General features: G+C 38.9%; 2 protein-coding genes across 2 annotated transcripts; both read right to left on the bottom strand.

The window, feature by feature from the left end:
- Positions 1-2,678: 2,678 nt before the first annotated feature.
- sox19a (SRY-box transcription factor 19a) lies at positions 2,679-5,020 on the bottom strand. Its single transcript, XM_084415470.1, has 2 exons — positions 4,015-5,020; positions 2,679-3,903 (listed from the first exon to the last, which is right to left on the bottom strand). The coding sequence occupies exons 1-2, from the start codon at positions 4,659-4,661 to the stop codon at positions 3,657-3,659; spliced, it is 894 nt and encodes a 297-aa protein (XP_084271596.1). The 5' UTR covers positions 4,662-5,020; the 3' UTR covers positions 2,679-3,656.
- Positions 5,021-8,662: 3,642 nt separating this feature from the next.
- On the bottom strand, positions 8,663-17,664 carry eif4a1b (eukaryotic translation initiation factor 4A1B). Its single transcript, XM_084415315.1, has 11 exons — positions 17,507-17,664; positions 16,738-16,786; positions 16,247-16,379; positions 16,002-16,141; positions 12,096-12,264; positions 11,895-12,004; positions 11,457-11,600; positions 11,152-11,289; positions 10,327-10,416; positions 9,907-9,986; positions 8,663-9,790 (listed from the first exon to the last, which is right to left on the bottom strand). Exons 1-11 carry the CDS (start codon positions 17,527-17,529, stop codon positions 9,646-9,648), a joined length of 1,221 nt encoding a protein of 406 aa, XP_084271441.1. The 5' UTR covers positions 17,530-17,664; the 3' UTR covers positions 8,663-9,645.
- Positions 17,665-17,784: the final 120 nt, after the last annotated feature.

The raw sequence follows: 17,784 nt of genomic DNA, 5'->3' as shown, positions 1-17,784 counted from the left end.
GGATAAATTAATAGTGTAATGTTCATGAAAAGTTTTTCAAATTGTTTGAGTGAGTCCATGGGCATTTCAATGTTCAACTAAAATTGTGGAGTCTGCTCCTTCCTCTCTCTCTCTCTCTCTCTCTCTCTCTCTCTCTCTCTCTCTCTGGTGGGTGTGGGGTTGAGTTTTGGGGTTAGTTTGGGGGATTGCTGTTGCTTTGGGAACAACCTGTGGAAGCCTCTGTTTGTTGCTAGGAGATTTTATGCTTTCAACAAGAAAATCTGGCTCCCCCTTCAAATGAACCCCCACACACATGCACACGCGCACACACACACACACACACACACACACAAACACAAGCACAATGCTCACTCAGTTTTGGAGTTTGCCAACTGATTAATTCTGAAAATAAGATGTTAATATCAAAACAAATCTTACACGATTGGATGATATTCTACATGGCTTAATGTATCTCCCACCCTTTCCCTATTGACATACTAGTACTGATCTTCACAATATAGAACATATAATACATTCAATCTTTTTTTTTTTACTCATTAATTAAGTCTGTTTAACCATCAAGTAAAAAGTAGGCTAAATGTAATAAATTGTTTCTTTGCACTATAATTGATTGTCATTCATTTTAAAAATAATTTCATATTTTTAAGATTAATAAAAGTTTGTTTTTTTGTGTGTACAAATATCATGAATTTTCAAGTTGTTTGCTTATAGTTGCTTAATTTTACCTGAACAAAACCTACACTTTTATGAAAAGGTCGAAATATCTTGCGTAAAATACTTAAAGGGGTCCTTTGTGTTTTCTTTTCCTTGTCACGTGACAACAAAATGGCTTCCTGTATATTGGTCATGCCACACTGACCTTGATTTGGCAAACTGGCAGACAAATGTTAAATGTTAGAAATATTTGAAATCAAAATTGCATTACTGAAATAATAAACATAATTTTTAAAGAATTTCAGTAGGCCTATCTAGACATTTTCTCCGAACACATCACCTATATTTTTACAGAAAAAAAAAAACATTTTAATTTTAATTTACATATTCATGATAGAGTATCCAAAATAAATAAATATGTATCCAACTTATTTTGTATGGATTGCATTTTTGAATAACTTTTTCAGTTTGACAAAAAAAGAAAAAAAGGAGAAGCATGACGTCATCGGAACCAAAAATGTTTTTCAATAGATATTCTGCTTTTTAAAAGTATTTGAAACAGTTGTATTGACTTTATGGACGTCTTCCTTCTCTGTACAGCTTCCTGCTATAGCATTTATGGGTCCGGCGGACTATATTTGGCGTCATATGCGTGAGCGTGAGTGTTTCTAACTCCCATCCCCCTTTCAAAACTCTTCCTTGGCATCTCCCCCCATTCCTCCCCTCCCCTCCACCCCCGATTAGCCGGTCCTGACTGCACCATTACCATGAGAATAGCGGGGAGCAGCGAGCGGGTTAAGCTCGGGACTGCTGAGAGAGGGGAGACGAGGCACTCAATGCAACGCTAATTTTCTGCCCGGTAGGAGAGCGAGAGAAAGGAGAACAAAGGCGAGCATAAGAGGCGCTGAGAACCGCGCGCTTTTACTGCGCGCACCTGCGTGCTCAAAAGCGCAGGACAATGAGACTCCGAAACGGCCAATTACGGGCCGGACAGCCACTCACTTTCTCTCCTGGAAAAAGCGGGCAAAGTATGAAAAAAAAAAGAAGAAGAAAAAAACGAGAGAAAGGGAGGGATATTCTTCCGACCTCTGTGTTTTGATCCTCCTAACTTTTATCAGTTTTAATCGATGTCCACTTTCTTCTCGGGGTTAGGTGACGGAGGTCAGATGTCCCCTCAGCACTCGCCAAAATTAAGACCCCGGCCCTCCCAAAATCAGTGTCTTCTGCACTCATTGTTCTCTTTTCTTGCTTCATTTGGTGCGCTTTAGCTAATTATAATATTAGTCATATCGACTTAAATGCGTTAATGTCTGGACCATAAGCCCGCTATCGTATTAACGATGAATTAAACGAGTCTGGTCGCATTTAAATGGGCAGCCTTATAAAGTGGGTCCATATGAGTTTCGTTGGAAAAAGCTCGTTTCAGTAATTTCGCAATAAAGGCCGATGTGTTTGGGCTGGGCTGTCTTACACTTACTCACATTATCGTCTAATGCGTGAAAGTGTGTAGGTTGTGGCGCCATAGGAGAGCAACACCTGCCATGTTATCATTAAACAAACGTGAGGCTTAGCCTACTTTCTTTCCAGCATTTGGTACTTATGAACGTCACAATCTTGTGTTTGAATTGAATTTGTAAAATGTGTGCAAGTGGAAAAGAACAGGTTGAAATGCTAATCACAAGTGACATGCTTTAACTAACTTTCAGCTTCAGCCCTGGACTTGTCTGGGGCCTGTTGCATCAAATCGGTTAAGTTTAGAAAATTCTTATAGCCTAATCATTTTGAGAGAAGTTATTCTCAAGATGTTTGTTGCAACAAACATTCTATCAAAATTATTGTTTATATTATGTTGTCTGTTAAAGCCTGCTAAAATACAGTTTACCTGAGTATGACATTATTGTGCACATTGTAAACTGAAAATTAAGACAAATAGTCGGGTGTTCATATTTGAATATAATGACAACAAAGAAAGACAAGTGTACAAAAATAATAAAATACTTTATTAATTTTTTTTTTTTGTTTTTCTATCAAGGTTGTCAAGTCACATACAAGATTATTAACCCTTACTATAAGGGCTTAAAAAAAAAACATTTCACAATACATTCTTAGTCAAACAGTCTTTTAACAAGCTCATAAAGTTTTCGTTTTTAATGAACATTATTCAAAACGTTTTGACTCCCTTTTATACACACAACACTTCTATTCACAAAGTTCTATTTCTCAAATGAGTTGAGAATTAATTGTTCTTTTTTTTTAATAGAAAATACAGTCAAATCCCTCTAAGCAGGATCTCTATTTCATTTTCACTTTTTAATGCAACAAAAATCTGTCGAAGCTCTGGGCATAAATGTATCTACTCTAACAAAAATGTCTAAACCGTTGTGCATTTCATATTTTTGCATTACCTAAACATTGAAGAGCAGCACAATGTTACAAAGTCTTGTGGTATGAAAGCTTAAAAGTAAAACTCGGGAGATTCATTTTGAGGTGTTTAGATCATCAAGACAAGCAGCGACTGAGGGAATGTGTGCTCAGTTCCCTTCTTTCCCTATTTAGCAATTACAGCCCTTTAAAGTCAGTAGTCAGTGACATATTAAACTAGCTGGTTTACTATGCAAATAATAAGCAGTAATCAACCAGTCAGCTGATTGATTAAAAACAACGGCCTGTCGATTACAGAAAAAAAATGTGCCGTGTTACTACTATGAGCAATTCCATCAACAGTGCACCAGGCCTCAATGACATAATCATCGAACGCTATGCAGAAAACAGACATGGACCTTAAAAAAAACGTGACAGAAAGGGGCGACACACATTCCACACAATATTCTGAGGCACTTCAACAAGGCCAGAAGTCCAGCTGCCTTGGGATATCCAGTTCGACCATGTGTCCACACACCCTCATCCTTTTTTACATATCAAGTTAATGTTCACGCATCTACAACCGACACTGCTGGCCCTCCATGCAGAGCTGAAACAGGAAGGTAATGACAGTTTCCTGATCAGATGTGAGTGAGAGGTGCTGTACCGGTGAGGTAATGCTGTTGGATATTGGAATAGCCTCTCTGTGCTCCACTGTCTGTGGTGTCTCCACCAGGGATATACATGCTAATCATGTCCCTCAGGTCTCCTTGTAAAGGACCCCTCTGATGGCTGTGGGCTCCGGTGGGAGAGTGAGACACCTGGTCCGGTTTCACCATGGACATGACCGGGCTGGGCTGCTGTGGAGTGCTGCTGTAAGACATTGGGCTGGAGAGAAATCAAAGAAAAAGTGTTAAAGACTACACAATTATTTGATTTAGTGAGCATGTTATTGAAGTGCACACATTAAACACCTGTTGGGAACAATGATAAACTTACGTGTAGGAGTTGGCACTATTCATGTAAGACTGTGCTGTGGCCATGGCGGATGGATACTGCAGGGCGGACAGATCATAGCGGTGAAGCTGCTGACTGTAACCCAGAGCGTCCGTCTGCATGCCAGCATAGCCACCTGTGTGACCCCAGCCGTAGCTGTCCATCCGCGGGCTTCCACCTGACCCCTGAGCCGCGGCTGCCGCCAGTAAGTTACCGGCTGATAGGGGATACTTAGCAGCCGGGTTGTCCTTCTTCAGCACGGGTTTTGTTTTACGGCGGGGTTTGTATTTATAATCTGGATATTCCTTCATGTGCAGTGCGCGAAGCCGCTTGGCCTCGTCGATAAACGGCCGCTTCTCCGCGTCCGTCAGCAGCTTCCACTCGGCGCCCAGGCGCTTGCTGATCTCAGAGTTGTGCATTTTGGGGTTCTCCTGTGCCATTTTGCGCCTCTGACCCCGAGACCAGACCATAAACGCGTTCATTGGCCTCTTAACTTTGTCCATAGGATCGCCACCCTGTTGTTGTTGGCTGTTGACAGTCGGTTTGCCGGATCCGTGAGTCACTCCACCGTTCAGCTGGGTCATTCCCTGCGCGCTCTGGTGCGTCGGTGGCACGGCGGACTTCATATCGTGTTCCAGCATGCTGTACATGACTGACCACAGAGTTTAGTGGTGATACGTAAGTATCACCGTAAACTGCTAAATGACTTTAAATCAAATCAAATGACGTTCAGTGTCCGCGAAGCTAAACGTTTAAGCGCCTATTTCATGAACAAGTAGCCTAAGTCCAAAAGACGAGAGCGAACTGACTGTAACTATAGCGAGAAGTGTTTGTAAACGACTAAAGACAATCAACAAGTTCTGAAGTGACGTTAGTTTGTCTTAAAAGTGAAACAGGTCCGAGCTGAACTCACTGTGCGTCCTGCCTGCGACTCTTTCAGTGCTTGAGTGATAATAGAATTTCATCACTGTCCGCCTCCAGCTGCTTTCTTTCTCTCCACATTAGCATCACTAAAGAAGGGGTGCGGTGAATGTAGAGAGGCCAAGAGCAGGAGGAGGATTCAGTTTTGGGGAGAAGAGTTTCTGTCTTCACCTGCAACACTTTAAACTGATTTTACAATATAACGCTTTGTGGCCATCTTCCTCAAAATCATTAGACATCAATGACATTTAGTTCATTAAAGTTGAATTGATTTATCCACACTTTTTGTGAACTATTAATCTATCCACAGTTTCAAGGAATACCATTTTGTGTCTTGTTTTTAATTTCTGACCAAAACAACATCATCTATTATACTCTATTATTGTTACCTGTTGAAAAGGCAACTTTTGGACAGTCAGTCATTTTTATTTTGGTCACTGCACAAAATTGTTTCCTTTTTTTGTAGGCTAAATTTAATCATTTCAATATAGGTTGGATTATAAAGCTTATTTAAAAGTAAATAAAAAAGTATGGGACTTACAGTTACTAGCCGAGCTGTGTTTAAGATCACAACACTACAATGTGCTTATTTGTTATCAGTTCTCTATAATTAGTTGTTTACTGTAAAATCATAGTAACACTGTCTCGCTTAAGATTATCCCCTACTGACAAACCCCACAAAATATAACCAAAGTGATTGAAAAAAGTACAGACATACTTGTCTTTGAAAAGATCACATTCTGAAAGAATATTGTCATGACAAAGTTTTTTATTTATGGAATTGTACATCTTATGTCTTCTTATAAGGGGAGTTATGATGGTAACAGTAACGTTATGATTCATAACGTAAGGACACAATAGTATATATAAATATATATTATGTATATCACATCTTATGTGATAAGACATACTCTGACATACTCTCTATGTTTATATGATGTGTTAAGAAAATCCTTAGTGATAATATTTACTACTCTAATAATTTTAGAGATTTCTTTAAAAGCTTGTTGCAATTGGGCACTGCTTCTGTTGGTGTATAAAATTGTATTCATGACTTGAGTTGTTTTAGATGTTACCACATGAAGTACATTTTCAGGTTCGTGATAAATAAAGGTTCTTTATTGGCATCGATGGTTCTATGAAGAACCTTTAACATCTATGGAACCGTTATAATGTAAAAGAAAAGAAAAAAGTTCTTCATAGGGGTAAAGGGTTCTTTAGATTATTCAAATGTTCTTCACACTAAGAAAAAAAAAAGGTTATTATAAGAACTGATTACTTAAAGCTTTTGAGGGGAACCAAAGGTAGTTCATCTATGGCATCACCATTGGAACCTTTTATTTTTATTGTTGAAAAACTTTACTGATATTTATTTTCATTCTCTTTTAGCCATCTTCACTGATGCTGTTCTACCCCAGTGAGTCGTCTTCTCTAATGACCGCAGGTGTGAGTAGTTACTCCTTATCACCCAGCCATCCATACACATTAGTTTCTATAGGCATCACTTCACACTTCTATTGTGAGCCCTGCATCCCCAAACACTACGACTACGACTGACCATCAGTAAGAAGTGTGACAATGAACTCCCCCCCTCTGAGTTTAGCTTGTACTAACACATCATATGAATGGTTCCTATAAGTCCTACCAAAAAAAGATGTTATAAAAATGACTTCATTAGGGTCATTTTAACAACTTACAAAAGTTACTAGTTTACTTTTAAAGCAATAGTCGGCATTACATTTTCATGAGTGAACAAACTCATCCGATCCTCAGCATTCCAAGAAGAGGATAAGGAGGAGTTTCTGTTCTCCATTCTCTTCTCCTTTGTTCTAGTTTCTCCCGTTTAATCATTGACAACAAATCTAATGGGGACCGAAAGTCATTCTGCTAATGGAGCCTGAACGTAAAATATAAGTTTGCGAAATTAATTTGTTAGATTTGTTCTGTTTATATAAGTAAGTGCCATTGTAAAAAACATTTTAAAAGAACGTGATGGTGCAAAGCTAAGTAGTAGGGCATGAAACTTGTTGATGTCAACCAGACATGCAACCATGCAAACATGTCTTGTAAAACCAGAATCTCTTATTGGATTAGTATGTTTTCTCTGGCTTTGTGACAGTTTGATTGACTGAAACCTATGGCCCATTTTGACACGATGGAAGTCCATAGAAGAGCAACAGGTGGTATTACCTCAGACCAAAGCAGAAATGTAAAAAAATCTCATGCGCGACACGTGAGCTGCCGTTTTCTACTGGCTCACGGCCTGACGCTGCAAAACCCCACTGTACGGCGTCAATATTGACTCGAGCCATTGTCGCAGGTCATTGTCACACACTTATTATACAATTAACCTTACTTTATGTGGAGGCTGAATATGGAGTGTGCCGGAGCTATTGTGCATGAGTCATTCTCATGTATGGGATCAGTCTCATTATAAGCAAGAGCAGGAGAATAAAGAGAGGAAACACATTGATGTCTCCTGGTGTTGTGTCGACAATCAAATCAAAATTTAAGTGGGGGCCTCGCAAGAGAGCCGGAGAGTCCAGAGAAAGCCTGAAAGAAGCCAAACATCATACATGCGAGAGACGCAGAGATCCAGAATGACAGATTGGATGGTCTGAGATAAAAGAGAGAGGAAAAAATGAAGTAGGGAGGGGAGGGGGGGGGGGGGTTCGAGAGAAAAGAAAGAGCGATGGACAGAGGGAGGGGAGGAGGACGGTGGTGGAAGAAAAGCAAGAGAGACAGCAAGGGGGGGAAAAAGGGGGTCGAGAATAAAGAAGAAAGTAAGAGGGAGAGAGAGCAGAGGAGCTGGGGGGGTTGGTTAGTCGCTGGAGAAAGTTCTTAAGCTTTTTCAATGACAAGCAGATTGAAAGCCCCTCTATTCAGCCGCTCTCCGGCTTCTGTTCTCATGTAAATGGAGTCTGCGGCCTTCCCTCCATCCATCACACTGCCCGGTAGTCCAGCCAGGCCTTTACGAGCCTCCCACTTGCAAAATCACCATGCCCCACAAACACTATGGCCACGGAAGGGGGGTTGGGGAGGCAGAGAGGCCACCTACACTGTGCGAGAAACTGCAACACGGCCGTTGGGGATGGTAAGGTGCCACCGAATAGCGATGGGGACGAAGGTGATGATGAAGAGGAGAGAGAGGAAAAGAGATTCATGGCTGATTTGAAAATTCATAATTACTGCCAAACTTTTTGTTGATTTCCAACAAAACATTTCACAGATGCCTTCATGCATATTCATTTGCTACATTTCTGTTTAAAAGCAACATACGACACATTTTTTTGACACTGACCAAATGTAAACAGTAGTTTACATCAAATTAGCGGCGAGAACCTGTCTCAGATGATTGGATTTTGTTTTTTAACTGATCCTTATACTTTAAAACTACATGATTTATAAGTTACAATTCCTCCATTTTTGGATACCGCAATCGTATTCGTTTGTTGTTGCTTACTAAAGTTTCTCTGCTGTGTGGAGCCTCCCTCCAGTGTTGAACACCGGCATTACAGTATCTCACAACTGACTTTTATGTACACCATTAGTGAGGTAAAATATGAGCAATTTTGGGGGAAATTGTTGACATGCAATAATGCCTGTAAATCCATGAACAAATTGTAGTTTTCTAAAAAAATAACATGAAAAAGTTAACATGAACTTCTATTAATGTTCTTTAAATCGGATAGAATACCTGATAACAAAGAAAGGGAGTGGGTTAAACCAAGACTGTAAATAATGTTTAATTTGTACAGATTCCAATGTACAAGCATTACACTTTGCTACCCCTATGTGAAATGAGTGATTTTAACAACTGGAACCTGCAAAAACAGCAAAGAACATAACCAAACTTGCAAACTGTTTAATAACAAGGAGAAAAAGGAGAGTTTGACGAGTTATGCTGTAGCTTTATTGAAACTTCCCCCCTCCTCCGAAGAACAAAATACACTTACAAAATAACTTAAATGTAGAAAAAAAAATTAAATAATCCAATAATGTTGAAATATTTTTTTTTCTTTTCTCCATCAGTTTTTTTTTTATTCCACCTTCAGTCAAAATTCATCTGAGTAAGGACTTCCAAATATATAAATCCAGGAAGCCCACAATACTCAGACATCTTGTATCATATACTGTTCAGGGGTGATTACATAGCTCTGGCACAGTTTTACAGCAAACAGTACAGCAAGCAAGTGCAGTTACTACTTGGATCTTATAGTCCCAGTAGCTGAATCCGAAAGAAATGTATCAAATCTTACCGATGCTTTTCGTGTTGGTTTAAAAGGAAGCACACTTTTACCACATGGCCCATTACTACATTAGTAACATGTGCTTTTAAAAAAAAACATCAATGCACGTCAATGATGATTCCCAGCTTAAAAAAAGAAAAGAAAAAAAAGAAGAGATCAGGATGACTAATTGAAAGCAGAGTGACAGAACATGCTGCTCTTCTCCGTAAGAGAAGATGGCTGAGCCCATATTTTTCAATGTTTATTATGAGAGTTGATGGAGATAAATAGATGTATATTCAGAATCTGAGATTTATAAAATTTGTTCAGTTTTGGGCAAAATAAAATGACTAATTTGCAAATGTGGAAGAGCAGGGAGTTGCACGTCCCCTACTCCATTTAGAAGTGCTTAAACTTGAAAAAGCGAGAGTGATTGTGGGGATAGAGAGAGGGGGGATGTATCTAGATCAGGTCAAATAAATCTCTAGATCAAGTCAGCCACATTCATGGGCATCTCTTCTACGGTAGTGTTGTAGAAGGTCTCGATGTCCCGCAGAGTACGCTTGTCATCCTCTGTCACCATGTTGATAGCCACACCTTTCCTGCCAAAACGGCCGCCTCTACCAATCCTGAGAGTATCACAAAAAAAAAAAAAAACAAGATGGTTATAATAATCAAATGGCAGTGGAGACAATTCATCGGCTTAAGTCAAATTCAATGTTACAATCATGAACAAAACACAAACCTATGAATGTAATTCTCACGGTTGGTTGGCAAGTCATAGTTGATCACCAAAGACACCTGCTGGACATCAATACCCCTGGCCTATGAATGAGAAAGACATGCAAGAAAATTAAAGTTAACTCAAGCATACAAAAGTATATTACTTTTTATTTACATTGTTCTTCAATTTATATTTATATATATATATATATAGTTGTGCGTGTGTGGTTTGATAAAGCTATGGGGAAGGACAGAATGACCCATCCATAGCAGAACACACTATTTTTATACCAGATACTATTATTACTCCAAAGCACTAGAGGGTGCAATGGGGTCAGGGAAGTCTGGTGACCTCATCTGCTAACTGAACTATTTTTGAATAGAATCCATTCCATTATGAGAACAAATGAAGCAAGATCAATGCATTGATGTGTTTGCTAACCAGCAGATCGGTGGTAATAAGGACACGGCTAGAACCAGAGCGAAACTCCCTCATAATCAGGTCTCGGTCCTTCTGCTCCATGTCTCCATGCTGACAAAGATAACACACAATGCCTTTACTACAAACCAAACATGTACATTTAGTTTATTTATGCATTCGTTATGCTTGCAAAGAAAGAACATTCTGTATATGAGAAACTATCAGACCATCTGTGTACAGAATGAATGCTAACATATTTAAAAATAATTGTAATACTACTATTATTATTATTATTATTAATAATCGGACCCTAATGCTTTATTTCTAACCTTAATGCTAATTTAAATTACAGGTCAACAATGACACTACTTTAGCAATTGTATGTGAGAATCTTGTACAAAGATATTCTGTCCCTTTCAGGTGCACAAGATAGACTGAGTTGGCCTGATGTAAAGATAATATAATTAAATATTTAAGATCCACCCCTCATGGAAGAAAAGACAATTGTTGAAAGTCTGACATATGTGAAAATACTAGATGCTCACGCTCTGCTAGAATTATCTGTTATACATACTGAGAGCTACACACTTAGATCTAGGTAGTGGCGGATATGTTAAGGCACATAACTGTAATAACTGTATTAGCGTCCACAGTTCGTAATAACGTTATGTTTATTCTAATCGCACAATACAGTTATGTTCTGTGAACAATTGCAGCTCACACTCTAAAGTAGGAATGATTTTAATTGGCTGACTTTTTCTATATTAAAAATAGATTACAAAAATGAAAGTGATTCAACAATATTGTTCCTCTTTATAGCTGCGGTGTGGCACTTTCGGTATTTACCAGAGCTGAGACAGTAAAGTCCCTGGCATGCATCTTCTCCGTGAGCCAGTCTACTTTTCGGCGTGTGTTAATGAAGATCACCGCCTGAGTGATGGTCAGAGTCTCGTAGAGATCACACAGGGTGTCCAGCTTCCATTCCTGACAAAAACAGAATGACCTATTAACAGCCACTGGTAAAAATCAATGCATATAAGCACACAAAACATCCTTTTAAAAAAGCCCTGATAAATTATTGTGCGTTCATGTATGCAATTCATGAATTTCTGCTGTTGTTGCTTTGCATAAAAGTGACCCAAGATCTGTACCTCTTTTTCAACGTTGATGTAGAACTGACGAATACCCTCAAGGGTGAGCTCCTCTTTCTTCACCAGGATGCGCACTGGTTCTCGCATAAACTTGGTAGTGACATCCAGCACCTCCGCTGGCATGGTGGCTGACAGCAGCACCACCTAGAGGACAGATGGCAGATCAACATGATCGATCACATTTATAAACAAACATGTATGACCTTTAAAGCTAGGTCTCCTAAAAAGGTGTTGTTACCAGTCATAATGGAATAGTGGTGGGAAACAGAGCTGACTGAACAAGCAGCAACACTATTTGCGTTTGTTCTCAACCTGTTGCCGTAACTGCATTATGCTTTGGCAAAAGCATATTCTCATATACACTAATGCAATAACACATGGACATATTCAACCTGGTAACAGCACATACAGGAAACATGGTCGATTTCATATCCTAACCTGTGTGCTGGTATTGAGTTTTTGGAAAATCTCGTAGATCTGGTCCTTGAATCCACGACTCAGCATCTCATCTGCTTCATCCAGCACAAACATTTTTATGTACTTAGAAGCTAGAAGAGAAGTAAACAAAAGAAAGTGTAAATGGCAAAACAATAATATTATGCAATAAAATATAATTAAATCTTCAGCAATAGATCTCACAGAGGAACTTTCGATTGAGCATGTCGTAGACACGACCAGGGGTTCCTACTACAATATGCGGTGCCTCTGCCTGCAGCTTTTGGACCTCATTGCGCACGTTGGTCCCACCAATACAGGCGTGGCATGTTGCACCCATGTAGTCTCCAAGAGCCAGAATCACTTTCTGGATCTGTAAAGACAGAGAAAAATCAAGTGTGAAGTAACCTGGAGCAAAACATTTGCCTGTACTTGCGTAGATGAGTTGTGGACCAGAAGCACATTTGCCATCACATGTAAATGCCGATTTAAAGGGCTGAGTTAAAATATAGATTCCTCAATTTGAAGAAATTTTCATTTTGAAGAACCAATATTGATTCTTAAATCCCATGAATAGTAACTTGCATACTGCGTACTGCTGATATTTATCATATCGCTCTGTGTTATCAACCAGGTAGAACAATTATTATAATAGAATTATCTCAACCGCTAAAGATTCATTCACAAATAACCTGTCTCAACTGCTCAGTGTTCCCATAAACATAAATGAACTTGATGAAATGACTAGAAGTATGGGCAAAATCTTCTCTACTACATTAGAAACAGTTGCAGCCATCAGATTAAAAAAAGGTTAAGAGAGAAAATGACTGCACCATGGTACAACAGTATTACTCAAGCCCTCAAGAGAGAAACTCGTAACCTAGAGCGCGAATGGAAAAACTCATTTAGAGGTCTTTAGAATCACATGGAAAGACAGTATGTCCCGCTATAAAAAGGATCTAATAGCTGCCAGGGCTGAGCATCTCCGCAAACACAGAAAATAATCAAAACGATCCAAGGAGTTTCTTTAGTACAGTGGCTAGATTAACAAACACACATCATATTTCATCACAGTGTAGTTGTAATGACTTCATGATTTTCTTCACTGAGGAAATCAAAAGCATCCGAAATACAATGTAAATGTACAACCTTTGACAGCGTTTTATGATTCAGCCTCAATTATTGTCCCTCAGTGCTTTACATCTAAAGGACAGGAAGAGCTAAATAAACTTATTGTTTATTAAATCCAATTCCCACTAAACTACTGAAATAAAAGAGCCTCTTCTCAATATTATTAGCTCTTCTCTATCTCTAGGTCATGTCCCAAGACCCTTCAATCTGACAGATATTAAGCCTCTAAATAAGAAACCACAACTAGATCCAAATGAAGATCCTTTTTAAATTTTCCATTTATGTCCAAAATACTAGAAAAAGTTATCCGCTCAATTGTGCTCCTTCCTGCAAAAACAAAAAAGGATTCAGGCCATAGCACAGACATCATGGCACAGAAACTACGCTTGTTAAAATTACAAATGACTTGTTTTTAGCTGCATCTCAAAGCTAGTTTTGTTTGATCTTAATGCTGCATTTGACACTATAGATAATAAAATACTCTTAGATCAACTACAAAATTACTCCGGTATTCAAGGACAGGCATTAGGGTGGATTATATTGTACGCATTTGACCGTTACCATTTTGTTTATTTAAACAGGGAATTATCCAAGTTAACGGCAGCAAATTATGGAGTGCCGCATGGATCTGTGTTAGGCCCTCTGCTATTTTCAATATAAATGCTTGGTAATATTATTAGAAAACATGGAATTAGTTTCCACTGTTATGCTGATGATACTCAGTTATAGATTTCATCACGACCAGATGAAATCTCTAAATTATCCAAGTTGACAGTGTGTGTAAAAGATATAAAATATTGTATGACCAGTAATATTCTTCTATTAAAGGACAAGTTCGGTATTTTACACTTAAAGCCCTGTTTACAGATCGTTTCTGATGAAAACACATGCTGCTGTCCCGAGAATTTTAGGTTTCTTTCGCTTTCCCCCCCACCTACACAATGGCAGCCTATGGGCACTGGAACAATCCTTCATAAAACGCATTAAACTTTCGTTTACAAAGACGTGAAACTCACCGAGTGGTCAGGGGTGTTCACTGATATGCTCACAAAAAAAAAAAAAAAAAAAAATTCGCTACAAAAGATGCTTTCCAACAGGTGTTTTACCATTCGTTGTAAAACTGTGGATCTATTTTTCCAAAACGTCTCACACCCGTAGATTCTTCCGTTGAGAGCTTGAATAATAGACACTCCAGCCCAGTTGGTGGCGATAATGCACCTTTGCCAATTGCAAGCAAACCACTGGCATTTAATTGAATACGCAGAAGAAGAAGCGGTGGAGTAATACCGTACCTCACAGCTCATCTAATACAAGTCAATGGATTTGGACAAAAACTACGATAAAACCTGTTGGAAAGCATCTTTTGCAGCGATTTTTGTGTGAGCATATAAGTGAACACCCCTGACCACTCTGTGAGTTTCACGTCTTTGTAAACGAAAGTTTAATGCATTTATGAAGGATTGTTCCAGTGCCCATAGGCTGCCATTGTGTAGGTGGGGGGGGAAGCGAAAGAAACCTAAAATTCTCGGGACAGCAGCATGTGTCCAAATTTTAATCTTAACCGTTCTATTTCATCAGAAACGATCTGTAAACAGGGCTTTAAGTGTAAAATACCGAACTTGTCCTTTAAATTTGGATAAGACTGAGGTATTACTTATTAGACCAAAAACCTGTACACAATCTCTCAGAATACAATTTGCCTTAAGACAGCGACTTTTGATAATCATATTTCAGATGTTACAAAAACAGCCTCCCACCTCAGAAACGTCACTACAGTGCTAACATGTTATCGGTTTCTGATGTAGAAAAGCTAGTTCATGCATTCATCTAGACTGGATTACTATAATACATTACTAGGCGGTCTTGCATCCCCTGCTAGAGTGGTCAAGAAAATATTATCGTATAACCCCAATTTTATCATCTCTACACTAGTTACCTATTAGGTTTTGTATCAAAGTATTGCTACTGACCTAAGAAGGCTATAAGGTTTAGCTCCTGTGTATTTAACCAATCTTCTATCGCCCTACAATCCATCACGGTCTTTAAGGTCACAAAACTCTGGACTTTTGGTAATACTTTGGATATCAAAGTCCACTCAAGGAGGGAGAGCGTTTTCACATTTGGCTCCTGAACTCTGGAATAGCCTTCTTGATAATGTTTGAGGCTCAGACACTCTCCCAGTTTAAATATAGATTAAAGATGCATCTCTTTGGCCATACATTCACATAATGCACCTCAAAACCTTGTACTCCAGTTGTATCAGATGAAATGCACATGATTATCTTTTGCTTGAAATGTTATGAACAGCAGCTATGCTAATTATTTTCCATTTACTTTTCTGTCTCAGAAATGCCCATCCCGAGGTAACTAGAGAGTACTTCAGCTCCAGTTTGGATCCAGCCTCTTATGAAGACTTCAGATGTCCCAACACCTGTGAAGAGATGACGCCAACTCCTGCAAGGACTTCAGATGACAGCCATTCTGAATCATCATGCACCACTGCCAAATATTCTATATATTGTAATCATTATGATCACAACTTGTAATAACTGCTTTATGAATGCATGATGTTAGCTAACTGCACTCTAAATGTTGATGTAGAAACGTGCATTTTTCTGTAAAGCTGCTTTGCAACGATATGTATTGTGAAAAGCGCTATACAAATAAATGTGAATTGAACTTCCCATAAAAAGTAACAAAATGTAACACGATTATGAACTTCTCCTAAAAATGCAATGTAACAAGTTGCTTTTAAAATTAACATTCCCCAACATTAACAAAATGATCATCTTTCTAGACAATTAACATGGATTCAGTTTAAGTTCATATGCAAGTGACAAAAAAACTAGCTTTAAAAATAGTGCCCATTTCTGACAAAAAAAAGTCATCAAACGAACTCAGTTTAGTTCAGCTGCACCGTTGACATTGTGGTTCTGCAGCAAGTGAAGCAAAAGCAGTGAACACAGAGACAGCGCTAACCTGCTGAGCCAGTTCACGGGTGGGTGCCAGGACCAAGGCCTGAGATCCTTTCAGCTCTACATCAATCTGCTGCAGGATGGAGATGGCAAAGGTGGCGGTCTTGCCTGTTCCTGACTGGGCCTGCGCAATGACATCATATCCTAGCGTGGAAACAAACAACAACGATATGGATATCCAATGATATGGACTGCTCCAATAAACATCAATTGCATTACATCTTTAGAATATTCTTAAAGATACATTACCCTTGATGCAAGGGAGGATAGCCCTTTGCTGGATGGCAGAGGGCTTCTCAAAACCATAAGCATAGATTCCCCTGAGCAGAGTCTCACGCAGGTTCATGTCATCAAAGCTGTCCACGATCTCATGCCAGTTACTCTGCAGTTACGGGGGAAAGTAATTAGATGAATATTAAGATACAAAAGACCACAGGCGAGCTTATCTTTACTCCATCTCACTATGAAAAAAAAAAAAAATGCTATTTGTCACTCATTGCATTATGCATAAAGGATAACAGGTTGGCAGTTGTTCAAAAAAGAAAAAAAGAAAAAGAAAAAAAGGAAATCGCTGACCCCCACAGTGAGAACAAGACAGTCAAAACAACTGACAGCACACTGCCAACCCGCTTCCTAAAGCTGTGCCAAGAGAGACATGCAGGGATATATGTATGTACGTATGTATGTGTGTATATATATATATATAATAGTTAAATGTAAAAAAATAGTTATGAACTCACTTCAATGATTCCATCTGGCTCCATGCCCTCGGGGCCATTGTCTCTAGGTCTGCAAAGAAATGTCACATTAGCAACATTCAGTTATTCATGAAGGACAGATAGATACTTTATTGATCTCTCAATGCATGTATGTGTGTGTGTGTATATATATATATATATATATACACACACACACACACACACTATATGATTATATGTCAAGCATTTAAGAACACAAAATGAATCCACATTTTAAAGCAGTATAATATGGGGAATCACCACTACACTGAACTTCCATGTAACTGTTACAGTTTAGAAAATATATTTTGCCAGAGAAAATCAGTTTGATCTATGTGCAAATGAATGAATGGAGGAAAAACATGCTTCACTTCAGGGCCATAAATAGATGGTTATGTGTCGAGCAGTCAGTGCGAGCTAAATCAAGCAGACTAACTGAGGAATCGAGATGATCATTGACTGCATTAAATTAATATTAATAAAACAACAACAACAACAACACATCATTCGCGATCTAAACCTTAATTTTGAGCTGCTGAGCAGTAAAGATCGTTCTACGTCAACATCCTCCAGCAGGCCTGGCTGCTAAGAGCTCATATGCTAACGCCAGTGGGTTTTTACAACTCGTTTGCGACATTCAAGATCACGAACCACAAGCTACTTCCAACAACATCTAGAAGCGGAATGCCTATGGCGACTGACAACACGTACGCATAAGATCTCCGATTTATAAACAAATATATTAAGATCGTTTAAATTCCAGCTGTCCTACCTCCCTTCATATTCTGCCGACATTATCACAAAGGGCGAGCACACCGAGAAAATGTTTTATATAGTTTAACACGGTTTTCTTCCTAAAATTGTGATTGCTGCATTCGACCATCAGTCAGAATATGGTCCGCCCTTCGCATATTCTCATTGGCTAGACCAGACGTCACTCAACAATGGTAGCCGCCCTTTGGTGTCAGATACGGTTCGGGTGGGCGGTCCATGAAACGTCAGTTCTGCTCTTTCTTAAATGTAATTGGACTAAAGCTAAACCTTAAAATA

Source organism: Rutilus rutilus (assembly GCF_951802725.1).
Source record: "Rutilus rutilus genome assembly, chromosome: 7".
Lineage (NCBI taxonomy): Eukaryota > Metazoa > Chordata > Actinopteri > Cypriniformes > Leuciscidae > Rutilus > Rutilus rutilus.
Note: the sequence above shows the minus strand (reverse complement) of the source record. Positions and strands in the feature narration are given on the sequence as shown.

Bases quoted from the DNA above. Each gene is read 5' to 3' on its own strand.
- sox19a (XM_084415470.1), bottom strand. From the start codon at position 4,661: ATGTACAGCATGCTGGAACACGATATGAAGTCCGCCGTGCCACCGACG. The intron at 3,904-4,014 runs GTAAGTTTATCA...ATTTCTCTCCAG, and splicing joins AATAGTGCCAACTCCTACAC to CCCAATGTCTTACAGCAGCA.
- eif4a1b (XM_084415315.1), bottom strand. From the start codon at position 17,529: ATGTCGGCAGAATATGAAGGGAG. The intron at 12,265-16,001 runs GTTAGCGCTGTC...CTGTCTTTACAG, and splicing joins CCCGTGAACTGGCTCAGCAG to ATCCAGAAAGTGATTCTGGC. The intron at 10,417-11,151 runs GTAAATACCGAA...TATCTTTGTCAG, and splicing joins ACTTTACTGTCTCAGCTCTG to CATGGAGACATGGAGCAGAA.